This window comes from Monodon monoceros, unplaced genomic scaffold, assembly GCF_005190385.1.
Source record: "Monodon monoceros isolate NGI ecotype Baffin Bay Population unplaced genomic scaffold, NGI_Narwhal_1 Super_Scaffold_16, whole genome shotgun sequence".
NCBI lineage: Eukaryota > Metazoa > Chordata > Mammalia > Artiodactyla > Monodontidae > Monodon > Monodon monoceros.
This window is the reverse complement of record NW_021703772.1, coordinates 111,095,785-111,123,251: the sequence shown is the minus strand read 5'-3', so window position 1 is coordinate 111,123,251 and position 27,467 is coordinate 111,095,785. Positions and strand designations below refer to the sequence as shown.

Here is a 27,467-nt window from a genome sequence, read left to right as displayed (position 1 = left end):
CTCTTCTTTTTGTGATTTTCAGGGTCAAATATTTTTCCAGTTCCTGAGGATACAGCTGAGGGGTGAGTCTAAGGGAGGCCCCCGAGACGTAGCAGAACCCATTCTTAGCCTATATGCCATAGAATGGGGGTACTGAGAGTCACCAGCTGACAGAAAGCCATCCTCATTGTCACAGTGATCTCTCCATGTGATTAATGCACAAAATAGGCCGACAGTCCCAACAGTTGTGTCTGACAGTGAGAGGTGATCCCTGAGCATGTGACTAAGGTACAAACCATGTGACTGAGGCACAAACAGTGCGACTAAGGCACCGTGCAACTCAGGCAAAGAAAGAGAGAGAGATTCCCAGGACCCACTGGGTGACTCACCATTTGGCGATTCCCTGAAACGTGAAAAGGCACTCCTGGGATGGCTCAGATGCAGCCTGAGCTCCTGTAAGTCAATCCAGATGGAGGAAAAGGTGAAAGTAACATAGAAGACAGGCTGAGGAATCCACCTCGTGGTCCTGCTAGGAAGGCGGCAGCCAAGGGGAGGGGGCTCAGTGTTCTGCTTGAACCAATTTGTGCCTCACAGAGCATGGAAGTTGTCTTGCTGGGGGTAGACACTCTAACAACCTGATCTGTTCCGTGACTCCCTTATCCTTTCACGGGAGTCTTCAAGTGGCAGGCACCCTAATGGCTTTTAAATGCCTGACCCATGCCCGCACAATATCAATTGGCCTAGTCCTCAGAAGGAAGACAGAGGCACCCTCACCCGTTCTGGGCAGCAGTTATTGGGTTGAAGTGAGCCGTGGAGCCTTCGGAACACACCAGGGTGTGGCCCTGGCCAGAGTCCCTGTTGCTTCCACGGCAACTTGCCTGTTCACAAAGGGTCCCAAGAAGTGAGGAGAGGAGGTGGCGGAGGAAAGGAGGTGGGAGAGGAGATCCCCCCAAGAGATATCCCCATATGGACCACCAAAATGTCGTGGTCTGAGTGTGGGTTGGAAAAGAATTTCCATACACAAAGCAGAATGTAAGGAAGATAGGGTTTATTAAAGAGAAGGGTCACTGCAAGAACAGTGGACTGACTTCCCGGTAGTCAGGGAAAGTCAACAATGAGCATGGGTTGCTTGTCTGTTTTTTTTTCTTTTTTTTTTTTTAACATCTTTATTGGAGTATAATTGCTTTACAATGGTGTGTTAGTTTCTGCTTTATAACAAAGTGAATCAGTTATACATATACATATGTTCCCATATCTCTTCCCTCTTGCGTCTCCCTCCCTCCCACCCTCCCTATCCCACCCCTCCAGGCGGTCACAAAGCACCGAGCTGATATCCCTGTGCCATGCGGCTGCTTCCCACTAGCTATCTACCTTACGTTTGTTAGTGTATATATGTCCATGCCTCTCTCTCGCCCTGTCACAGCTCATCCTTCCCCCTCCCCATATCCTCAAGTCTGTTCTCCAGTAGGTCTGTGTCTTTATTCCTGTGTTACCCCTAGGTTCTTCATGACATTTTTTTTCTTAAATTCCATATATATGTGTTAGCATACGGTATTTGTCTTTTTCTTTCTGACTTATTTCACTCTGTATGACAGACTCTAGGTCTATCCACCTCATTACAAATAGCTCAATTTCATTTCTTTTTATGGCTGAGTAATATTCCATTGTATATATGTGCCAGCCAGGGAACCTATAAGTCATCTTCTGACTGGGCAGAGCATGTATACTTTCAGTGTGCTGAGTAAGAGAAACACAGGGCAAATGTCTTTCCTTATATGGAATGGGAAAGGGACAGGGCATGGTGCTTAGGAGGGCTCTGGGTCATTGCAATGGTCGCATTGTGACAGAGTGATGGGAGTCCTGTAACTCTTTTTTCTGACAATATTGGCCCTTTGAGTTATCTTGTTCTCTGTCCTTGGAGCACACCACATATTCTGCTTGTTTTCTTTATTTTTTCTCCATGTTGGCAAAGGTTATTAAGCTTGAAGGAAAGTTACTGTCTCAGCTACAGGAGCTTTCAAATCTATAATATTTCACTGGTAGCTACTTTATGAGAAACAGGTCATAAAATTGTATTTAAACTTCACCATCATACTTACAATTGTTCTGCTTACAACTTTTTAAAATTGAAGTATATTTGAATTACAATGTTGTGTTACTTACTGTTATACAGTAAAGTGACAGTTATACATATATATACATTCTTTTTCATATTCTTTTCCATTGAGGTTTATTGAATATAGTTCCCTGTGCTATACAGTAGGACCTTGTTATTTTGTTTCTAACTTTATTTGAGATTCTACTTTAAAAGAACACGTCACACATTTTAAAGACTGAAGAAATGTATTGGAGTTTGCATGCAATTTTGTTAGCATTTGGCAGTGGTATTTGTAGAAATGATAATACTTTTAAAAGTTAAAGTCACATCTTTTCCCATATCTATGGACTTTAAAAAATCTTGATTACCATGAAACTTTTTATTTTAGCCTGAGAAGTCTATACTTTTTACTAAGATGTCACATCTTTTTTTGTGTGTTGTTGCATCTGGGATTGAAAGGTTTATTTTGTTTCTGCTTTCAAATCTCGTGTTTTCAGTTAGGATTGTGTACAAATGATTTTATCTGGGGATCCTAGAACACGTAATCTGTATATTTGCATATTCACTGTGATGGGAAAGAGTTAGGTTGACTAAGAGAAAGGCTTGATTAGCATATATGTTAAATGGAATACAGTTTCCTTAGAGTTACAGTAACTCTCTTAATGGGAACAGGGGCAAATTTAATGCAAGATCTTCCCAGGGCTTCAGCAGATAGAGATATGATCGTTCATCTTTGGTGAAGTGCTGTTTTGAATATGACATACTGGGTAAGTTGAGCATAATACAATGTAATGCCATATAACATGAAGTGATGTCACATTACACAACATGCATCATGTAACATGTGACATCATATAACACAATGTGATGCCACATGGCAAGGTGGTATCATATAAGGTGCACCATGTAACACAATGTAACATCACATAATACAGTGTGGTGTCATATAACACCATGTCATGTCATGAAACAAAACATGACATTATATAATACATTCCTTTATTTAAACATCATAACCTAAGCACAGCAATGATTATCATTATTTTTTCTTCTTACTTTATTTTTTAAATTATCATAGAGCAAAACTGATTTTTCTTTTCAAATTCAAAATTCTATGAACTTTAACAAAGATGTTTATTTATGTAACTGCCACTATAATCAGAATACAGAAGAGTTCCATCACTCCTCCCAAAATTTCTTTGTGTTATTCTTTTGTATCACCCTCTGCCTTAATGCTGGTGACTCCTGATATGTTCTCCATCACTATAGTTTTGTCTTTTGGAGAATGTCATATACATGGAATCAGACAACCTTTGGAACTGACTTCTCTCACTCAGATTCATCCAAGTTTTTGCAGGTATCAATAGTTCATTCTTTTTGTTGCTGAGTATTCTTCCATGGTATGGATATACCACATTTTGTTTATCCATTGGCCCATTGAAGGGCATTTGGGTTGTTTCCAATGTTTGATGATTGTGAGTAGAGCTACTCCAAACATTTGTGTACATGGTTTTGTGTGAACTTAGGTTTTTATTTCTCTTGGGTAATTACCAAAGAGTGGGACTGCTGGATCATATTGTGAGTGTGTGTTTAGCTTTAAAAAAAGCTGCTGCACCACTTTTCAGAGTGACTGTAGCACTTTGCACTTCCACAGTAGTATATGGGAGCTCCAGCAACTCTACATCCTCACCAGCATTTGGCATGATTAGACTATGCCTTAAATCTAGAACTCACGCTTTATAATCATTTGTTTACCTCTCTGTCCCCTGGTATCCCCCTCCCCAGCTAGATTCAAGGGCATGGTCCATGTCTTCTAGGCTTTTCTCTACTCAGTGCCTTGTGTTAATGCCTGACACATTAGTAGATACAATATATAGGTATATGGAATGCATGAACAAACTTCTTATTGATTCTTATAGATTCCAACTTATTTCATGATTGTGAGAATATCATGTGTGGCTGACTCAGCCTGTGTTCTCTAGAGAGCAAAGCCTTGTGTGGGTGTTCTTCATTGGAGAGTATGATCCCAGGAAAGAGAAGTAAGGGACAGAGAAGTAGGGTGGTGAAGGGAGTGAGTCAAAACAAGGCTGAATCACTATCTTGCTACATTATGGGCCTCTGGTCACTCCATACAGTAGGATTGTCTGAGAAGAAACACGAGATGTGTCTCAGGACTGTCCATGGGGTTGCAGGGAGAAAGAGGGAACATTTATCCATTGGTCCAAGTTCTTTCCCATGGAATGCCAACTTGCAGGTGCATCCAGCTAATAAATGCAGGAAGGCCATGCAACAGAGGAGCCCCAGCTGGAAAGCAGCTGTTGGTGCATGGGCTCAAAGACAAATTTGGTCAGGGTGCACCTGTATGAGGACATGTTTACACAGAGCTGGCCACTGCCATAAACTTCTGGTGAGTGACTGGAGAACCCTGAAGGACCCAAGTGCAATAGGTGGCACAACAGTGAAGAAAGAAAAGTGACTAAGGGCCATGGTCACAATTCATATGCATCTGGCAAAGAGACAGTTCCCCGATGTGCAGGGATCTTTATCTAAAATGTACACTGGAATTAACTCCATATTGCTCAAGCTGTTACGTACAGACAGGTCCATAGTCTCCACATGAAATTCTTGGTGCCAGATATGTTTCAAAATTCAGATATTTTTGTTTATATTTTATGAAGACAATTAAGTGTACACACAATTTTATATGATGGAACAACCCCGAGAGGTTCAGGCCCAGCACCCTGTCCTCCGAACATTAGTAATTCTACAGTGAAACCTGAATATTTTCTACAAGGTGGGACAAATTATGACCACAGATAGCCTCATTTCAGTTCAAATCAGGTTTTGTTGAATTTTGACATAAAACATAAAAAATTTGCTTTTCCAAACTTTAGGATTTTAGAATCGTGGATAACTGATTATGAAAACTATAGGAATCAGCAAGCTGGATTCAAAATGTTATCTTTGTCTTTAAAATTTAAAACCTTGATTAACAATTTTCTAGGTCTCCTTTGATAATTAGCTCAGAACATCCCCCTAGGTTCTCTCACAATGAGTTTGATTAGATTTCAGTTCTGGAGATATTTCTGTAATTATTTCCTTGATATGGTTTCAAGGAAACTGGTGTTGTCAGTGTCCTTTGGTGTACTTTGTTGAGAAATTTTATTGTCTTTGTTAAAGCATTTTTAGCTACCAGTAAAACAATCTACTTGATATCAAGCAAAATAGGGGATTATTAGAATGATACTGGGCTAACCCGCAGACTCCAAGGGACAGTGGGCTCTGTGAGAGAGGGGTTGGAGTGGAGTGGGGAAAGCAGACTTAGGAAGTAGAAAGGCATCCAGACAGAGGACATACTGCTGTCCCCCAGACACATTTTGTTCTCTTCTAATTGCCTCGTGCTTCTCCATGGACCATTTTCTTGTCTTTTTTCTGCTCATGGCAGAATAGAGATGGTCTCATTAGTTTCCCAATTTATAGGATCTCAATTTCAGCCACACAAAGAGAAATGACTATTTTGAATCCCAAATTCCTTGGAGAAGAGTTTGATTGACCCAGGTTGGGTTAATTTCCTTTCCTAACCCAGAAATTATGACCAGGATAACAGGGCCACATGGAAAACATGGCCAATCAATTTAAAAGGAAAATATAACTAAAATATTAAAAATACCTATAAATTAAGTGAAAGATACAAAATGGACAGGAATCCTGAATAGACTCTTCACAAAAGAAGATATTAAAATGACTGAAGTTGGGCTTCCCTTGTGGCGCAGTGGTTGAGAGTCTGCCTGCCGATGCAGGGGACACGGGTTCGTGCCCCGGTCCAGGAAGATCCCACGTGCCGTGGAGCAGCTGGGCCCGTGAGCCATGGCCGCCAAGCCTGTGCGTCCAGAGCCTGTGCTCCACGACGGAAGAGGCCACAGCAGTGAGAGGCCCGCGTACTGCAAAAAATAAATAAATAAATGCTGAAATTACCAATAAGCATATGAAAAGGTGCTTAACCTTATAAGTCACCAGTAAAATGTGAATCTGAACCACAACAAGATACTGCTATATCCACACCTAAATGGCTAAAATTAAAGGCTGACAACACCAAATATTAGAGAATATAGAGCAACAGAAAGTGTCATACACTGCTGATAAGATTGTAAATTTGTACAGACTTTTGAAAATGATTTGGTAGTATTACCAAAGTTTAGGACAATGCATATCTATAGCCCAGAAAGTTTGTTCTTAGTTATATTCCCAACAGAAATGTGTATGTCTGCACACCAAAAGACATGTCTTAAAATGCTCATAACAGCATTATTTATAGTAACCCCAATCTGGAAGCCATTCCATATCTATCAACTCTAGAACTGATAAATTGTGAGATAATCATACAGTGGAATACTATACAGAAATAAAAATAAATGTATTCCTGAAACTGTAACGATGTGACTGAATCTCACAAACGTGTTGAGCAAAAGAGAAATCTGATTGAAACTCATATAATACATAGTATATGATTCCAGGCATGAAGACTCAGAAACGGGCAAATCTACTTTATGGTGTTAGGAGTCAGTGGTTGAAGGGAGAGTGTAAGGAATAGAAGATATAATTCGGCTTTTGTTGATAATGTCCTGTTTCTTGCCCTTGGAGGAGGTTACATGGTTGAGTTTCCTTTGTAACTGAGCTATATGGTTTATTTAAAATCAATGCACTTTTCTGTGTATATGCCATAGTTCAATTAAAATGTTTATTAAATGATTTAATGAATATATTTACTGTATCATTCAGGCTTCTGCAAGAAAACAGATGACATACTCAAACTTGGCAATTTGAATGAATTTACTATTGGGCAAGATGAAGGAATCCACAAGGGGTAGAGTGGTATCCCAGAGCCAGTGTGTGCATGTGTGTGTGTGTGTGTGTGTGTGTGTGTGAGAGAGAGAGAGAGAGAGAGAGAGAGTTCCTTCTAAGAACTAGAAGGATGTAATGACAAGGCCACCTTGACAAGAGCTGTGTGACCTTCAGTGAAAGGACTCTGTAGGGAGGGGTCCAAACTAATGAATGCTGTGAGCCCTTGTACCCAGACTCCATCTCCTGCTGGGCCTCCCCTTGCAGAGCACAGCTGGAATCCTGGGTATGAGAACCTCTTGATGTGGTCCACACAGGCAGAGAGTGGGAAGGGGTGGAGGAGAATGGAGAGGGATGGGTAACTCAGCACGTTCCTGTCCACCTACATTCTCCCGTCAGTATTGGTGGAAAGCTTTAGTTGCAAAATGCTTAGAAATAGTATCACTTATTTTTTAATTATCTTTTTTCAACCTCAATTATTTAAAAACTACTGACTTGATGTAATCATGGTGTTTCCTAAGTCTGATTGGAAGAGCACAAAGCTTCCAGGTGTTGAAACGGAGCTATGAGCTTCCCTCTGAGCTTTGATGTCAAAGCTGCTGCTGGATGTTTGCAGCCACATCCCTGGATCGAGTAGAGTTAGGGAAGATCGGATGCCAGATTGCCCTGGTTCAAAGCAAAGCTCCAGTAATCAGTTGCTTGATGCTTGGGGACACCTGTAGAATGTCTCAGTGCTCCCTGTAAGGAGGTTGTGAGGACTGAATCACCTCATACAGGCAGAGGTCTCAGAAACAGCACCTGGTGCCGGGTTGAGTGTGATGTGAATGGACAGTTTATGCTGATTGCTAAACAACTCAGGAAAATACAGGATGATGAAAAATGGCCTTGCTTTTGCTGGATTTAAAAAGGAAACTAGAAAGAATAGGACTTTTCTCATGAGAGGACACCTTGCAGACAATATAGTAATTGCACAGGTAATGAGATGCTCCCTCCTTTTGGTCCCAGGCAGTTGCCCTATGTGTGGTTAGTAGAACTTAACCCCTTGGTGACTCTGCTCATTGTTACCTTCAAATCTAACTCATCCCATGCTGCCTGTCCTACTTGCCCACCCAACTGTGGACTGGGAGCTCCCCAAGAGCAGGCTTCAGCTTGTACCCTGGAATCTCAATGCTTGGGTGAATGACAGGTTCAGTGGTAGATTTAAAACTACCCCCTGGACACCCACAGTATTTCTTTGCAACAGAAAGTCTTATTTGTGATAAATCTCATGTGGCTTATTTTAGGTAGTCGATGGCCAACACACATTAGATACCTCACCAAAGGAGAGAGGCAGGGTAGTTTCTACTCCATCCAGTACACACAAGCCATTCATGAGTTTTCCTTGTTTGAAGGATGAATATGAGGTTTGTAACTGTTAAGATATCCTCTAGAGATGCATCCTGTGTGGCTTAAGACATATAGGTTATCTCATCTTAACTTCAGGTAGTGGATTCATCAGGACAGTATTGCTTTTGATCAAAGGCACCTGAAAGGGCTTCCCTGGTGGCACGGTGGTTGGGAGTCTGCCTGACGATGTGGGGGACGCGGGTTAGTGCTCCGGTCCGGGAGGGTCCCACGTGCCGCGGAGCGGCTGGGCCCGTGAGCCGTGGCCACTGGGTCTGCGCGTCCGGAGCCTGTGCTCCGCAGCGGGAGGGGCCGAAGCGGTGAGAGGCCTGCGTACCGCAAAAAAAAACAAAAAACAAAGGCACCTGAAAAATGTCCAGAGCAGGACCAGGTACAATATGTTCTGTATAAAAAGACTGCAAGGTTTCAGATAGAACACAGTCAAGTTGTATCTCTGAGCACATGAGACAGATCGACTTTTGGGGAGAGGTTTCACACGTGGAGTTACCAGATATGTTTTTAAGTAGTGAAACCATCCCATTTGAAGACTGAGCACATGAGAGGAGTCCACCTTGGTGCAATGGAAAAACACTCTCACAGACTGGGGGCTGAATCTTGGTTTTGCCCCCAACAAGCTGTGTAGCCTGAAGAAAACCTTGGGAGCCTCAGAGTTTCCTCATGGGAGGGGTTGCTGCAAGGTGACCAGAGCTCCTTGCCAAGGAGGCTGCTTAACAAATGGTAGAAGTCCTTGCTCTGCTTTCCTCTGAATCGTATTGCCCAGGGCTTTAGGAATGGGGGTAAAATGACCTATTTAGCTCTTTGTTTTGCATTGAAACTTGGCCCTGTTGGAGATTTGAGTGAGAAAGTACAGAGCCACCTATCATAGGTTTTGTTTTAAGCAATGGCAGAGCTCTTGATGAGAGATTAATGCCCCAAGAGGGTGTTGATAAGAGTGCCACAGGATAAAGACAGCTCAGGTAAATGTTACTTTTTATCTTTATCCATCTCCACCCAACCGAAATTTTAATTTTTAGAAGAGTCTCAATGGCAGGTTGTTAGAATTTGTAATAGAATGTGAAGCTGGGAACTGTATTGTTCCTATCAGCAGCCTTTTCTTCCAGCATGCTATAAAACAAATACCACTTCATCCTTTATCGCTGGGTGTCACTGAGGAGCCAGCACTGAGTGAGAATAGAATGGAATGTTATTGGCAGTGACCTGGGGGGACACATTAGGAGGTACTGCTGGGACTTCTCAGTGAAGGCACCAGGCATTGTCAAGCAGATGTACTTATGCACAGGCAGTTTGATTAGTGCCACTGGTTTCTGCAGGCAGTGTGATTAAAGTTAAGGGAGAAAGTGAGGTTTTGCCAGAGACAGGGAAGACTTCATTCAATTGCGGGTTATTGAAGGGAATTTTTCTGACACAATTAAACTCTGTGAATACAGAACCTATTATAAAGTTGGCTTCATGAGTACTATGACAGGAGTTTTGGCTGGAAGGAAATTCAGGCCTCCACAAATGATAAAGGAAAACAGAGAGTCTTACAGGAGCTTCTGTCTTCCTGTCCTGACTGGTATTTCTCTTATGATCATGGAAAATAACTTGTGTTTTTACTGAGTTTGAGAGATTCTTATTGCCATATAGCAGAGCAAACAATGAGATGCCATTTATGTTTGTAGAAAAGCATCATTCAGAGAAAGGGCAATTGGTGCAATATTTTCCTTACTGAGAATTTAAAGAAAAGACATGATGATCAATCAAGGAATCTTTAGAATAAAAATCAAGTAATTAACCAGCAGATGTGATGGATTAGGTAAGCAACTATCTGTCTTCAGTTCTGTGGTAGATGCTCTGAACAGTTCAGACCAAAGTGATAAAGTCTAATTAGGCAGACAAAGCTGCACACATGGAAAAATCAGGCATTCCAGCTACTTTGCTTAGAAAACTTCAGTGGTTTCTCTCTGTCTGCAGAATGAAGTCCTAGCACCTCTGCAAAAGGATAATGCACTTCCCAAGCAGGACATCTTTCTTACTTATTTTTTTTATTGTGGTAAAAAATATATATCATATAAAGTTTGTCACTTTATCATTTTATCTAATTTTTAAACATCTTTATTGGAGTATAATTGCTTTAAAATGGTGTTTTAGTTTCTGCTGTATCACAAAGTGAATCAGCTATACGTATATATATATCCCCATATACCTCTTGCATCTCCCTTCCACCCTCCCTATCTCACCCCTCTACATGGTCACAAAGCATGGAGCTGATCTCCCTGTGCTATGCAGCTGCTTCCCACTAGCTATCTATTTTACATTTGGTAGTGTATATATATCCATGCCACTCTCTCACTTTGACTCACTTCCCCTTCTCTGTGTCCTCAAGTCCATTCTCTATATCTGTGTCTTTATTCCTGTTCTGTCCCTTGGTTCTTCAGAACCTTTTTCTTTTTTAGATTACATATATATGTGGTAGCATACGGTATTTTTTTTTCTCTTTCTGACTTATTTCACTCTGTACGACAGTCTCAAGGGCCATCCCCCTCACTACAAATAACAGTTTCATTTCTTTTTATGATGAGTAATATTCCATTGTATATATGTGCCACATCTTCTTTATCCATTCATCTGTCGATGGACACTTAGGTTCCTTCCATAACCTGGCGATTGTAAACAGTGTTACATTGAACATTGTGGTACATGACTCTCTTTGAGTTATGGTTTTCTCAGGGAATGTGCCCAGTAGTGGGATTGCTGGGTAATATGATGGTTCTATTTTTAGTTTTTTAAGGAACCTCCATACTGTTCTCCATAGTGGCTGTATCAATTTATATTCCCACCAACAGTGCAAGAGGGTTCCCTTTTCTCCACACCCTCTCCAGCATTTAATTTTTGTAGACTTTTTGATGATGACCATTCTGACCGGTGTGAGGTGATATCTCACTGTAGTTTTTTTTTTTTTTTTTTTTTTTTGCGGTACGCAGGCCTCTCACTCTTGTGGGCTATCCCGTTGCGGAGCACAGGCTCCGGATGCGCAGGCTCAGCGGCCATGGCTGATGGGCCCAGCCGCTCTGCGGCATGTGGGATCTTCCTGGACCGGGGCACGAACCCGTGTCCCCTGCATTGGCAGGCGGACTCTCAACCACTGCGCCACCAGGGAAGGCCCCCTCACTGTAGTTTTGATTTGCATTTCTCTAATGATTAGTCATGATGACCTTTCATATGTTTGTTGGCACTCTGTATATCTTATTGGAGAAAAGTCTATTTAGGTCTTCTGCCCATTTTAGGACTGGGTTGCTTGTGTTTTTGATATTGAGCTGCATGAGCTGCTTGTATATTTTGGAGATTAATCTTTTGTCAGTTGCTTCATTTGCAAATATTTTCTCCCATTCTGAGGGTGGTCTTTTAGTCTTGTTTATGGTTTCCTTGGTTGTGCAAAAGCTTTGATGTTTCATTAGGTCCCATTTGTTTATTTTTGTTTCTATTTCCATTTCTCTAGGAGGTGGGTCAAAAAGGATCTTGCTGTGATTTATGTCAAAGAGTGCTCTGCCTATGTTTTCCTGTAAGAGATTTATAGTGTCTGGACTTACATGTAGGTCTTTTCTCCATTGTGAGTTTTTTTGTGTATGGTGTTATGGAGTGTTCTAATTTCATTGTTTTACATGTAGCTGTCCAGTTTTCCCAGCACCAATTACTGAAGAGGCTGTTTTTTCTCCATTGTATACTCTTGCCTCCTTTATCAAAGATAAGGTGACCATATGTGCGTGGGTTTATCTCTGGACTTTCTATCCTGTTCCATTGATCTATCTTTCTGTTTTTGTGCCAGTACCATACTGTCTTGATTACTGTAGCTTTGCAGTATAGTCTGAAGTCCGGGAGCCTGATTCCTCCAGATCCATTTTTCTTTCTCAAGATTGCTTTTGGTATTTGGGGTCTTTGGTGTTTCCATACAAACTGTAAAATTTTTTGTTCTAGTTCTGTGGAAAATGCTCTTGGTAGTTTGATAGGGATGGCATTGAATCTGTAGATTGCTTTGGTAGTATAGTCATTTTCACAATGTTGATTCTTCCTATCCAAGAATATGGTATATCTCTCCATCTGTTTGTATCATCTTTAATTTCTTATATCAGTGTCTTATAGTCTTCTGCATACAGGTGTTTTGTCTCCTTAAGTAGGTTTATTCCTAGGTATTTTATTCTTTTTGTTGCAGTGTTAAATGGAAGTGTTTCCTTAATTTCCCTTTCAGATTTTTCATCATTAGTGTATAGGAATGCAAGAGATTTCTGTGCATTAATTTTGTATCCTGCTACTGTACCAAATTCATTGATTAGCTCTAGTAGTTTTCTGGTAGCATCTTTAGGATTCTGTATGTGTAGTATCATGTCATCTGCAAACAGTGACAGTTTTACTCCTTCTTTTCTGATTTGGCTTCCTTTTATTTCTTTTTCTTCTCTGCTTTCTGTGGTTAAAACTTCCAAAATTATGTTGAATAAAAGTGGTGAGAGTGGGCAGCCTTGTCTTGTTCCTGATCTTAGAGGAAATTGTTTCAGTTTTTCTCCATTGAGAATGATGTTGGCTGTGGGTGTGTCATATAGGCCTTTAATATGTTGATGTAAGTTCCCTCTATGCCTACTTTCTGGAGGGTTTTTATCATAAATGGGCGTTAAATTTTGTTGAATGCTTTTTCTGCATCTACTGAGATTATCATATGGTTTTTATTCTTCAATTTGTTAATATGGTGTATCACGTTGATTTATTTGCATATATTGAAGAATCCTGCATTCCTAGGATAAACCCCACTTGATCATGGTGTATGGTCCTTTTAATGTGCTGTTGGATTCTGTTCACTAGTATTTTGTTGAGGATTTTTGCATCTATGTCCATCAGTGATATTGGCCTGTAATTTTCTTTTTTTGTGACATCTTTGGTTTTGTTATCAGGGTGATGATGGCCTCATAGAATGAGTTTGGGAGTGTTCCTCCCTCTGTTTTATTTTGGAAGAGTTTGAGAAGTATAGTTGTTAGCTCTTCTCTAAATATTTGATAGCATAGGGCTCTAAAGCCATCTGGTCCTGGGCTTTTGTTTGTCGGAAGATTTTTACTCACAGTTTCAATTTCACTGCTTGTGATTGGTCTGTTTATATTTTCTATTTCTTCATGGTTCAGTCTCGGAAGGTTGTGCTTTTCTAAGGATTTGTCCATTTCTTCCAGGTTGTCCATTTTATTGGCATAAAGTTGCTTGTAGTAATATTTCATGATCCTTTGTATTTCTGCAGTGTCAGTTGTTTTTTTTTCATTTCCAATTCTATTGATTTGAGTCTTCTCCATTTTTTTCTTGATGAGTCTGGCTAGTGGTTTATCAATTTTGTTTATCTTCTCAAAGAACCAGCTTATACTTCTATTGATCTCTGCTATCATTTTCTCCATTTGTTTTTCATGTATTTCTGATCTGATCTTTATGATTTCTTTCCTTCTGCTAACTTTGGGGTTTTTTGTTCTTCTTTCTCTAATTGCTTTAGGTGTAAGGTTAGGTGGTTTATTTGAGATTTTTCTTGTTTCTTGAGATAGGATTGTATTGCTATCAACTTCCCTGTTAGAATTGGTTTTGCTGCATCCCATAGGTTTTGCTCGTCGTGTTTTCATTGTCTTTTGTTCCTAGGTATTTTTTGATTTCTTCTTTGATTTCTTCAGTGATCTCTTGGTTATTTATTAGTGTATTGTTTAGCCTCCATGTATTTGTATTTTTAACAGGTTTTTCCTGTAATTGACATCTAGTCTTATAGCATTGTAGTTGGAAAAGATAATTGATATGATTTCAACTTTCTTAAATTTACCAAGGCTAGATTTGTTACCCAAGATATGATCTATCCTGCAGAATGTTCCGTGAGCACTTGAGAAGAAAGTGTATTCTGTTGTTTTTGGATGCAATATCCTATAAATATCAATTAAGTCCATGTTGTTTAATGTGTCATTTATAGATTGTGTTTCCTTATTTATTTTCATTTTGGGTGATCTCTCCATTGGTGAAAGTAGGGTGTTAAAGTCCCCTATATGACTGTTTTACTGTCAATTTCCCCTTTTATGGCTTTTAGCATTTGCCTTATGTATCGAGGTTCTCCTATGTTGAGTTCATAAATGTTTACAATTGTTATATCTTCTTCTTGGATTGCTGCCTTGATCATTATGTAGTGTCCTTCTAAGTGTCTTGTAGTAGTCTTTATTTTAAAGTCTATTCTGTCTGATATGAGAGTTGCTACTCCAGCTTTCTTCTGATTTTCATTTGCATGGAATATCTTTTTCCATCGCCTCACTTTCAGTCTGTAGGTGTCCCTAGGTCTGAAGTGGGTCTCTTGTAGACCGCATATATACAGGTCTTGTTTTTGTATCCATTCAGCCAGTGTATGTCTTTTGGTTTGAACATTTAATCCATTTACATTTAAGGTAATTTTCGATATGTATGTTCCTAATACCATTTTCTTAATTGTTTTGGGTTTCATTATTGTAGATCTTTTCCTTATCTTGTGTTTCCTGCCCAGAGAAGTTCCTTTGGCATTTGTTGTAAAGCTGGTTTGGTGGCAGTGAATTCCCTTAGCTTTTGCTTGTCTGTAAAGGTTTTAATTTCTCCGTCGAATCTGAATGAGATCCTTGTTGCATAGAGTAATCTTGGTTTTTGGTTTTCTCTTTCATCACTTTGAATATATCCTGCCACACCTTTCTGGGTTGCAGAGTTTCTGCTGAAAGATCAGCTGTTAACCTTATGCGTATTCCCTTGTATGTTATTTGTTGCTTTTCCCTTGCTGATTTTAATATTTTTTCTTTGTATTTAATTTTTGATAGTTTGATTAATATGTGTCTTGCTGTGTTTCTCCTTGGATTTATCCTGTAAGCGACTCTCTGCGCTTCCTGGACTCAATTGACTATTTCCTTTCCCATGGTAGGGAAATTTTCAGCTATAATCTCTTCAAATATTTTCTCAATCCTTTTTTCTTTTCTTCTTCTTCTGGGACCCTTATAATTTGAATGTTGGTGCATTTAATGTTGTCCCAGAGATCTCTGAGACTGTCCTCAATTCTTTTCATTCTTTTTTCTGCTCTGCTTTAGTTATTTCCTCTCTTTTATCTTCCAGGTCACTTTATCCTTTCTTCTGCCTCAGTCATTCTGCTATTTATTCCTTCTAGAGAATTTTTGATTTCATTTATTGTGTTGTTCATCATTGCTTGTTTCATCTTTATTTCTTCTAGGTCCTTGTTAAATGTTTCTTCCATTTTGTCCATTCTATTTCCAAATTTTGGATCATCTTTACTATCATTATTTTGAATTCTTTTTCAGGTAGACTGCCTATTTCCTCTTCATTTGTTTGGTCTGGTAAGGTTTTTGCCTTGCTCCTTCATCTGCTGTGTGTTTTTCTGTCTTCTCATTTTGCTTATCTTACTGTGTTTGGGGTCTCCTTTTTGCAGGCTGCAGGTTCATAGTTCCCGTTGTTTTTGGTGTCTGTCCCCAGTGGCTAAAGTTGGTTCACTGGGTTGTGTAGGCTTCCTGATTGAGGGGACTAGTGCCTGTGCTCTGGTGGATGAGGCTGGATCTTGTCTTTCCGGTGGGCAGATCCACGTCTGGTGGTGTGTTTTGGGGTGTCTGTGGACTTATTATGATTTTAGGCAGCCTCTCTGCTAATGGGTGGGTTTGTGTTCCTGTCTTGCTAGTTGTTTGGCATAGGGTGTCTAGCACTGTAGCTTGCTGGTCATTGAGTGAAGCTGGGTGCTGGTGTTGAGATGGAGATCTGTGGGAGAGTTTTGCCGTTTGATATTATGTGGAGCTGGGAGGTCTCTTGTGGACCAGTGTCCTGAAGTTGGCTCTCCCACCTCAGAGGCACAACACTGACTCCTGGCTGCAGCACCAAGATCCTTTCATCCACACGGCTCAGAATAAAAGTGAGAAAAATTAGAAAGAAACAAAGAAACAAAGAAAGAAAGGAGGAAAGAAAGAAAGAAAGAAAGAAGGGAGGGAGAGAGGGAGGAAGGAGGGAAGGAAGGAAAGAAAGAAAGAAGGTAAAATAAAATAAAGTAAGATAAAATAAAGTAAAATAATTAAAATAAAAAATTTTTATTTAGAAAAAAATTTTTTTTCAAGAAAAAGAAAATGGACTGATAGAACCTTTGGACAAATTGTGGAAGCAAAGCTATACAGACAAAATCTCACACAAAAGCATACACATATGCACTCACAAAAAGAGGAAAAGGGGAAAAAATAATAAATCTTGCTCTCAAAGTCCACCTCCTCAATTTGGGATGATTCGTTGTCTATTCATGTATTCCACAGGAGCAGGGTACATCAAGTTGATTGTGGAGCTTTAGTCCGCTGCTTCTGAAGCTGCTGGGAGAGATTTCCCTTTCTCTTCTTTGTTCTCACAGCTCCCGGGGCTCAGCTTTGGATTTGGCCCCGCCTCTGCTTGTAGGTCGTCGGAGGGCGTCTGTTCTTCGCTCAGACAGGACGGGTTTAAAGGAGCAGCTGCTTTGGGGAATCTGGCTCACTCAGGCTGGGGGGAGGGAGGGGTGCGGAGTGCAGGGTGAGCCTGCAGCCGTAGAAGCCGGCATGATGTTGCAGCAGCCTGAGGCACACTGTTCGTTCTCCTGGGGAAGTTGTCCCTGGATCCCGGGACCCTGGCAGTGACGGGCTGCACAGGCTCCCCGGAAGGGGGGTTTGGATAGTGACCTGTGCTTGCACACAGGCTTCTTTTTTTTTTTTTTTTTTGGGAGTAGGAGTTTAGTAATTTATTTATTTATTTTTGCTGTGTTGGGTCTTCGTTTCTGTGCAAGGGCTTTCTCTAGTTGTGGCAAGGGGGGCCACTCGCACACAGGCTTCTTGGTGGTGGCAGCAGCAGCCTTAGCATCTCATGCCCGTCTGTGGGGTCCGCTCTTTTAGCCGTGGCTCATGCCTGTCTCTGGAGCTCCTTTAAGCAGTGCTCTGAATCCCCTCTCCTCGCACACCAGGAAACAAAGAGGGAAGAAAAGTTTCTTGCCTCTTCGGCAGGTCCAGACTTTTCCCTAGACTCCCTCCCAGCTAGCCATGGTGCACTAATCCCCTGCAAGATGTGTTCACGCCGCCAACCCCAGTCCTCTCCCTGCGCTGTGACCGACGCCCGATCCTCAGCTCTCAGCCCTGCCTGCCCCAGTGGGTGAGCAGACAAGCCTCTCGGGCTGGTGAGTGCCGGTCAGCACCGATCCTCTGTGCGGGGATCTCTCCACTTTGCCCTCTGCACCCCTGTTGCTGTGCTCTCCTCCGCGGCTCTGAAGCTTTCCCCCTCCGCCACCCACAGTCTCCGCCCATGAACGGGCTTCCTAGTGTGTGGAAACCCTTCCTCCTTCACAGCTCCCTCCCACTGGTGCAGGTCCCGTCCCTATTCTTTTGTCTCTGTTTTTTCTTTTCCCTACCCAGGTATATGGGGTCTTTCTTGCCTTTTGGGAGGTCTGAGGTCTTCTGCCTGCGTTCAGCAGGTGTTCTGTAGGAGCTGTTCCATGTGTAGATGTTTTTCTGGTGTATCTGTGGGGTGGAATGTGATCTCCACATCTTACTCTTCCGCCATCTTCCCCTCGTACCCCCATTTTGTTTATTTTTGTCCTCTCTCTTTTCTTCTTGGTGAGCCTGGCTATAGATTTGTCAATATTTTTCCTCTTTTCAAAAACCAGCTCTTGGTTTTATTGATCTATTTTATTGTTTTTATGATCTCTATTTTATTTCCTCTTTGATCTTTATTATTTCCTCCTGCTGACTTTGGGTTTTGTTTGTTCTTCTTTTACGTGGTAGGTTAGGTTGTTTATTTGAGATTTTTCTTGTTTCTTGGGGAAGGCCTGTATCATTATGAACTTTCCTCTTAGAACTGCTTTTGCTACATCCCATAGATTTTGTAAAGTGTGTTTTCATTTTCGTTTGTCTTGTTATTTTCTTATTTCTCCTTTGATTTCATCATTGACCCAGTGTTTTTTCTTTCCTTAGTAGCATGTTGTTTAGTCTCCATGTGTTCCTTCTTTTCCTGTTTTTCTTTCTGTAGTTGATTTCTAGTTTCATACCACTGTGGTTAGGAAAGAACTTGAAATAATTTTCATCCTCTTAAATTTGTTGAGGCTTGTATTGTGACCTAGTACATGGTCTATCTTAGAGAACATTCCATGTGTGCTTGAAAAGTATGTGTATTCTGCGTTTTTTTTGGATGTAGTGTCCTGTAGATATCAATTAAGTCCATGTGTTCTATTGTGTCATTTAGGGCCTCTGTTGCCTTATGGATTTTCTGTCTGGATGATTGTCTATTGCTGTCAGTGGGGTGTTAAATTCCCCTAATATTATTGCATTATTTACAGTTTTTCCCTTTATGTCTGTTAGTGTTTGCTTTGTATATTTAGGTGTTTCTCTATTGGGTGCGTATGTTAATGAGTGTAATATCCTCTTCTTGTATTGATCCCTTTACCATTATATAATGCCCTTATTTGCCTTTTGTTATAACTTTGTTTTAAAGTCTATTTTGTCCAATGAATATTGCTATCTCTGCTTTCTTGTAATGAACTATATTTTTTTCTTGTAATGAAATATATTTCTTTGCATGAAATATACTTTTTCATCTCCCCACTTTCAGTCTGTGTGTGTCTTTCACCCTGAAGTGAGTCTCTTGAAAGCATCATATTGTAAGTGCTTTTTTTTTTCTTTTTTTTATCCAATATGCTCCTCTGTGTCTTTTGATGGGAACATTTAGTCCAGTGACATTTAAAGCAATTATTGATAGGTATGTACTTATTGCCATTTTAATCGTTGATTTCCAGTTGCTTTTGTTGTTCTTCTTTGTTCATTTCTTCTTCATTTTGTTTTTCCTTTTGTGTTTTGATTTTCTTTTGTAGTATCTTTGAGTTCCTTTCTTTTTGGTTTTTGTGAATCAGTATATGTTTTTGATTTGTGGTTACCATGAAGTTCAAGTATGTGTACCCATAACTATATCTACTTGCTTTAAATTTATAATCTTTCAAGTTCAAACATATTCTAAAAGATATACATTTTTGTACTCTCTTCCCCACATTTTGTGTATTTGTTGTCCTATTTTACATCTTCATGTTTATCCTTTTCCTGTTTATTGTAGTTATAATTCCTTTTATGGTTTTTAAATTGTTTTCTAATCTACCTACTGCCTTATTTACATGATCTTCAATCCTTACTATATATTTGCCTTTCCTAATGGAATTTTCCCTTTCCTATGGATTCTTGCTTCTTTTCTATTTAGAGAAGATATTTCAATATTTCTTTTTGGATAGGTTTAGTATTGATGAGTTCTTTTAGTTTTTGCTTGTCTGAGAAATTCTTAGTTTCTTCTTCTAATCTAAATGATAAGGTTGCTGGGTAGAGTATCCTAGGTTGCAAGTTTTTCCCTGGCAGGACTTTAAATATGTCATGCCACTCCTTTCTGGCCTACAAAGTTTCTCCAGAGAAATCAACCGATAACCTTATAGGGGTTCCCTTGTAACTGACTCTTTGTTTTTCTCTTGCTGCCTTTGAATCCTCTTTTTGTCTTTAATTTTTGCCATTTTAATTATGATATGTCTTGGTGTGGGTCTGTTTGGGTTCATCTTGTTTGGGACCTTCTGTGCTTCTTGTAACTGGATATCCATTTCCTTCTTAAGGTTTGGGAAGTTTTCAGCCATAATTTCTTCAATTACATTCAATCCCTTTCTCTCTCTCTCATTCTTCTTGAATTCTTATTATGCATAACTTGGCATGGTTTATATTATCCCATAGATCTTGTATGTTGCTTTCATTTTTTAAATTTCTCTTTGTGTCTGCTGTTCTGATTGGATGATTGCCATTATTCTATCTTCCAGATCACTTATTTGTTCTTCTGTGTCATTTAGTCTGCTATTCATTGTTTCTAGATTGGTTTTTATCTCAGTAACTGAATTGTCTATTTTTGACAAGTTCATCTTTATAGTTTCTAGTTCCTTGTTACAGTGATCTGCATTCTATTGAAAATATTTCTTAATTCAGTTAGCATTTTTCTTACCACCTTTTTGAACTTGGGACCTGGTAGGCTGATGAACTTTGTATCATTATTTATTTTTTCAGGGGATTTCTCTTGCTCCTTTAATTTGGAGTATTTCCTCTGACTTTTTACTTTCTCTGTTTATATGAATTTAAGAGAAATAGTTATCTACTCTGGTCTTGAATGGGTGTTTTTATGTGGGAGTTTCCCTGTGTAGACTGTGTATGTCCAATGTCTTTGGTGGGAGGTCTGGTTTTGATATGGATGCAAGCTTTGTTTTTCCTCAGGGTGTGCTAACCAATATTCCCTTGATAGGGTGTGTGGTTGGTGTTGGGAGATATAAAGTCTGTATAGGATGTGAGGTGGGACTTCCTCTCTGCTCTGTGCCTGTTGTCCCCTGTCCAGGGTGTGGTCTGCTCCCCAGTGTTGGAGTAGAAGCCCTGAGGGTCAGTTCAATCAGGTTCTGTTGCCCTTGAGTACATGGCCTGCTCCAAAGAAGGTAATTGCTGGAGCAAGTAAGGCCCTTGCAGTCACAGAGGATCTATGTGCCACATGTGTAGGAAGCCACAGTTCTGCTCAGAAACAGCCCAAGGTACCATCCATTCCCCTATTGTGTTCATCCCAGATCTAGTGCAAGACTGTGGTATAGAGTAGGCTGGGGCTGGGTGGATCAGGGCACCGTGGCTGCAGGATTTGAGGTGACTGCATTGCTGCCTGAGACCTAGACTTTGTCTGTGATAGTCTTCTCCCAGGACCTGTCTGTCCCAGATCCAGTGCTAAGCTGAGGTGTGGATTTGGTGGAACCAGGGCCCTCTCACTGGGAGACAAACCTCTGCATGCTCCTGTGGCACCACCTCTGTGCCTATTTCTTTGTGTGCCTTGTGTTGTTGAAAATGGGACATTTGAATATTATAATATGGTAATTGTTCCTTGGCCCTTTTCCCAGAGTTTGCTGTTTTTATTTTGAATTGCTGAAGGCTGTAGTAGTCCATTTGTTTTGTGACTTTCCCAAACTATTTTTGCATAGGCTATATTTCTTGTCATGCATGGTCACTGAATTCTGTGTTCCTTAGTTTTTTCAGCTAGTGTTTTTACAGAGATTTCCTTGAAAGTCAGGAGCTAAAAATCAAAAATAAATAAATAAGTACAACAATAGCAAAAGCTAAATCTTAGCTATAATAGTTTCTGCTTGTTTGGGGATATTTCTATAGAAGATAAGAGCTTAGAACTGCCTATCCACCATTTTGCTGATGTCACTCTGACATTTTCCTTCTTAAGTGCTCTGTCCTTGGATGTATTTTTACCTTTGTCTTGAATGCCCTTTCCCTCTTTACCTGGAAAGTTATATTCAACCTCTAAGATATTGCCTGAATATCACCTTCTTTGTGAAACTTTATTTCAGCCACCACATTGTTACTCTCTCTGGCTGCTCCCTAACTGTTTGTATGTACACACACTGTTACATCCAGTACAACTGTTTACCTATAGATGTGTGTTCTCTACTGGATGGTAAGCCTTTTGAAATCCACGTGGTATCTTGCTTATATTTCCATCCATAACCCTTATGCTCAGAACCTGGCACAAAACAGGCATCCAAGAGTGGCATATAGAAGAGCTTAAAGGGACACGCAGTGAGGATGAGATGAATAGGAGTATCCTCTGATGTGTAAGAAGACTGGTCTTTCAAGAGTATGGAACTGGGTACACTTTGGAAAACAGAAATTAGGAAGGATAGTAGTAGACAAGGGGTAATTTGAATATACATATTCAAATTCTGTAGGTCATATGCAATAACTATTGTTTTCCAGAAGATAATTTATATTTATGCCCTCAAAGGTAAAATAAGGGTAATAAAAAATTGGAATCAGCACATAAAATTTTAATATTATTTTAAATGAAAGGTGGAGGATTGTCAAGAATTGTTCGTTGACAGGATACTTGATTCACCCAGATAATTCTTATTCAAGAGATTTTTTTCCCTCAAATATGTAAACAATTGAAGTCTCAGTGCTTTTCTTTTTGTAATGAATAGTTTTCTGCTTCTCCTTGGAGAACTCCTCTATCTTTCTGGTGGACAACAGTAACCTCTAACTTTTGAAGGTGTAATGGTTTAGTGAAAACCATACACAGAAATATCTATTAAATACACTGTTACAAGCAAGCACAAATCAGTTTGTGCAACCTGTTTCATTAATCTGATGATGTCATAATTCTTTGAACTTTTATTTCACTTTGCAAGAAACATTAACAATGAACCCAAAGATGGCAAATATTCTAGTAAAATTCTGTGAGCCTTAGAGTTGGCATCAGACACAGAATGATTAGAGATGAAGTGTCGGGCCCTCTCCCTGATGAAGAGCAGAGCAGGCATCACGCCAAAAGTTTTTTTAGACCTCTTTGAAGTCCCTCCCTCCTGACTCTCCCAGCACCTCTCTCCACAGGCAGTCTTTGATTTGATTTCTGTCACTATTGATCAGATGTGGGGAAGCTTTTATAAAGGGTTAGAGGTAATAAATATTTGAGGCTATGTAGGCCATACACTCTGTTATAAACACTGAACACTGCTGCTGTAGTGTTAAAGCAGCCATAGAAAATGTGTAAATGAATGGTTGTGTTGTGTTCCAATAAAAATTATTTATAAAAACAGGCAGCAGGCCAGATTTGACCCATGGGCTGTAGTTTGTCAGAGCCTGCTATTTGCATTTTCTAGAGGTTTATATAAAAAATTGTATTTGGGGACTTCCCTGGTGGCACAGTGGATAAGACTCTGTGTTCCCAATGCAGAGGGTCTGGGTTCAATCCCTGGTTAGGGAACTAGATCCCACATGCATGCCACAACTGAGTTCACATGCCACAACTAAGGAATCTACATGCTGCAACTAAGGAGCTGGTGAGCCACAATTAAGGAGCCCACAAGCTGCAACTAAGGAGCCTGCCTGCTGCAACTAAGACCCAGCACAACCAAATAAAATTGTATATGTAGTATTTTTTGGTCTGACTTCTTTCATTCAGCATAACTGTTATGAGATTTATCCATGTGGCAGTGTACATCAGTAGTCCATCCTTTTTATTGCTGAGTAGTATTCTATGGTTTGACTATGCCACAATTTATACATCCATTCACCTATTGATGAATATTGGATAGTTCGACTTGACTATGACAATGAAAACTGCAGTGAATATTTGTGTTCAATTGTTTGTATCATCATATACTTTAATTTTTCTTGGGATAATACCTAAAAGTGTAATGGTTGGAACATGTAGTGGATTTATGAATAACATTTTTGAAAACTACCAAACTGTTTCCTAAAGTGGTTATACCATCTTACAATTCTACCAGCAGTGTATGAGATTTCCAATTCCTCCATATCCTTATCAACACTTAGTTTGGTTGATCTTTCTGACTTTATACAGTCTAAGGTACATAGTGAAATGTCATGTGGTTTTACTTTGCATTTCCCTGGTGACTAGTGATATTCAGCATCTTTTCATGTGCTTGTTTGCCATCCTTTTATCTTCTTTGGTGAGGTGTCTGTTCAAAATATTCCCCATTTTAATTGGGTTGTTTACTCATTTTTGAGTTTTGAGAATTCAGAAAATGCATTCTAGATATGAGTCCTAGATAATTTACAGATATTTTCTCCTATTTCATGGCTTGTCTGATTTTTCTTAACAGTTACTTGAAAAGCAGGAATTTATTATTTTGATAAAGTCCAATTTATGAAAATTTTCTTTTATGGATACATGCTTTTAGTGTATCTAAGAAAACTCCCCTGAGATCAAAGAAGTTTTTGCCTATGTTTATTCTAGAAGTCTTAAATTTTACATTTAGGCTTATTGTCCATGTAACTAACTTTTGTGTATGATTTAATAAACCGATCAAAGTAAAAAAAAATTTTGCTTCTGAATATCCAATTGTTTCAGCACCATTTATGGAAAAAATTACAGTTTCTTCACTGAACTATTGTTGAACTTTTCTTGCAAATCAGATGATCTTTAACTTGTGGGTGTATTTCTGGACTCTCCACTGATCAGTTTGACTATATTTATGTAATACTACACTGTTTTGATGACCATAACTTTAAAATAAGTCTTGAAGTGAGGTAATGTATGTTCTCCAATTTTGTCCTTCTTTTTCAAGATTGTATTGGCTATTCTACGTCATTTGAATTTCCATATGAATTCTGGGATTTCTACAAAATATTCTTAGGAAAAACTAAAGGAGACCTTAATATATGGAGACATATACCACATTAATAGATAAGAAGACTGTATATTGTTAAAATGCCAGTTCTTCCCAAAGTAATCTATACATGGTCCCTCAAAGGTGTCCACATTCTAATTCCTGATGTTAATACCTGTGTATGTTATGTTACATGATAGAAGGGACTTTGCAGGTAAAATTAAGGTTACAAACCTTAAAATAGGGAAATTTTCCTGGATTATCCAGGTGCGCCCAATGTAATGACATAGACCCTTAAAATGGAAGTGGAAAAGAGGAGAGTCAGTTAGAGACATGCAACAGAAGAAGAAACAGGAGAGATTTGAATTGTGAGAGTGACTTGACTTGACCCACCATTGCTGGATTTGAAGATGGAGAAAAGGGATCATGAGCTAGGGAATGTGGATGGCCTCTAGAAGCTGAGAACAACTCCTGGGTGTCAGCAAGCGAGGAAATGGGGACCTCAGTTTGAATTGAATTATGTCTACAACCCAAATAAACAGGGAAACAGTTTTTGTCCTGAAGCCTCCAGAAAGGAATGCAGCCTGCCAACACTTTGACTTTGTTTTGAAGCTCTAACTAGAGGCCCAACCAAGCTCATCATACTTCTGACCTATGAAAACTGTGATATAATAAGGAGGTGTTATTTCAAGCCACTACATTTGTAGTAATTTGTTATGGCACCTATAGAAAACTAGTACTCTTTTTATGCCTGTATAATTTATAGCCATATCACTGATCTTATTCTTGATATTAGCATTTTTCCCCTTTGTCTTTTTGTCCTATTTAGATTGGCTAAGTTTTATCAATCTTCTTGATCTCCTCAAAGAACCAAGTTTTGGTATCATTGCTTTTCTCTAATATTTTTCTATTTTCTATTTCATTTATTTCTGATCCAGCACATTTTTATTCTACTTATTTTGAGTTTTATTTGCTCTACTCAGAAAAAATATTTGTTCAGCCTATTTGAACAAAAACTTCACAAAATAACACATATGGATGACAGATAAGTACACGAAAAGATGCTCAACATCATTAGTCACTAGAGAAATACAATTTGAAATCACAATGAGATACCATTTCATACCCACTGTAATGTCAAAAATCAAAAAAGTTAAGTGTTGAAAATATGTAGAAACTGGAATTCTCATATACTAGTGGTGGGATTGTAAAATGTTACAACCATTTTGGGAAACAGTCTCACAGTTTCTTAAAACATAAATATTCCATAATACTAGCCTATTATATGATCCAACCATTCCATTCCTAGATATTGACCCAAGGGAACTGAAAGCATAATGTACATATAGATAATTTATGTGGAAGTTCACAGCACATTCATTTGTAATAGCCAAACACTGGAAGCAATGCAAATGTCCATCAAGGTGAATGAGTATGTACATTGTGGCATAGCCATACCATGCCATACTAAGCAATAAAGAAGAATGACTATTGGTCCACACACCAACACTGAAGAATCTTAAAATAATTGTGCTGAATGGAAGTGGTCAGATAAAAAATACATACTAGGGGCTTCCCTGGTGGTGCAGTGGTTGAGAGTCTGCCTGCTGATGCAGGGGACACGGGTTCATGCCCTGGTCCGGGAAGATCCTACATGCCGGGGAGCGGCTAGGCCCGTGAGCCATGGCCACTGAGCCTGCGTGTCCAGAGCCTGTGCTCTGCAATGGGATAGGCCACAAGAGTGAGAGGCCTGCGTACCGCAAAAAAAAAAAAAAAAACTATATGACTACATTTAAGAAAAGAGATGAATGGTTTCCTGGGGTGGGGTCTGGTGACAGGAGGCGGGAGAGGGAGAAAAGAACATGGGCATGAGTAAACTGCTGGGGTGGTGGATATATTCATTATCCTGCTCGTTGTGTTGGTTTCTTTGGTATATACATTACCCAAAATACAAATTGTACATTTTAAGCATGTTCAGTTTGCAGAATATAAATTATCTTCAATTTAAGAAAGCAATCCGAAGATGAAGAATTAGTGTTTTAACAATTGAACTACATATATAACTCTGTTTATTTGTTTTTCAGGGTGGATTGCTATTCTGGGTGCCATCTGGTTGCTAATTTTAGCTGATATCCATGATTTTGAGATAATTCTACACAGAGTAGAATGGGCAACCCTTCTATTCTTTGCAGCACTCTTTGTTCTGATGGAGGTAAGACTTTAGTTGAACTTTTGCAATATGATCTTGTCTGATTTTTAGATTTCACATTTTGTTTAGTGAATGAAGAAAGCCCAAAGTCTGTAAGTCTTTCTACATATTCACTAAGTGGAAAATTATGGGGGTTGAAATTAGACTATTTTAAGTTAAATCAACTTTTATCTCAGGCACCTAAATATTATTTAATAAATTGATTTATTTGGTTGCTGGTTTTTTCTTGAATAATGTTTGTGGTTCGTAAACTTGTTCTAATTTCATTTGTTACAAAGTACAGTAGAATTTACTCTAATTTTCGGGCAAAATGACTTGTTACAGAAAGTACAGGGAAATGTTATTTTGATGATCTATTCCATTTTGTGTAATATTTAAGTAAATATTCTGTTATGATGGAAAAGACTACATCAAAGAAAAGAATGAATAATATGTATTGCTTTATTTAGTTATAATTGTTGTTACAAAATTATTCACAATACTTTTTAATCTTGAGACTTCATTTATAAACTTCTGTCCTCCTCAAATGCAAAGATTTACTGATGTACAAGACTACTACTCCCCAAAGGATCCAAATGTTTCACATTAATTACCTTAATTAATTACCTTAATTTATTGATGACAGACCCATTCAATATTCATTATTCTCTTGATTCAGACTTTGGCTTTTTTTTCCTAATTTTTTAAAAACAGGTCCTTTGAATCATTGAAATCTATGTCTTTAACTCATAATGGATTGCATAGATGTGTAATCAAATGACTCA

At 39.2% G+C, this 27,467-nt stretch overlaps 1 protein-coding gene across 3 annotated transcripts in view; it reads left to right on the top strand.

The window, feature by feature from the left end:
* The window catches only part of OCA2 (OCA2 melanosomal transmembrane protein), a 271,619-nt gene that overhangs the window by 173,344 nt on the left and 70,808 nt on the right, over window positions 1–27,467 (top strand). For all 3 annotated transcript variants that reach the window (XM_029225950.1, XM_029225951.1, XM_029225952.1), the window contains exon 19: window positions 26,579–26,706. In XM_029225950.1, the coding sequence (XP_029081783.1) occupies window positions 26,579–26,706 (128 nt within the window). The remainder of the gene's footprint in view (window positions 1–26,578; window positions 26,707–27,467) is intronic.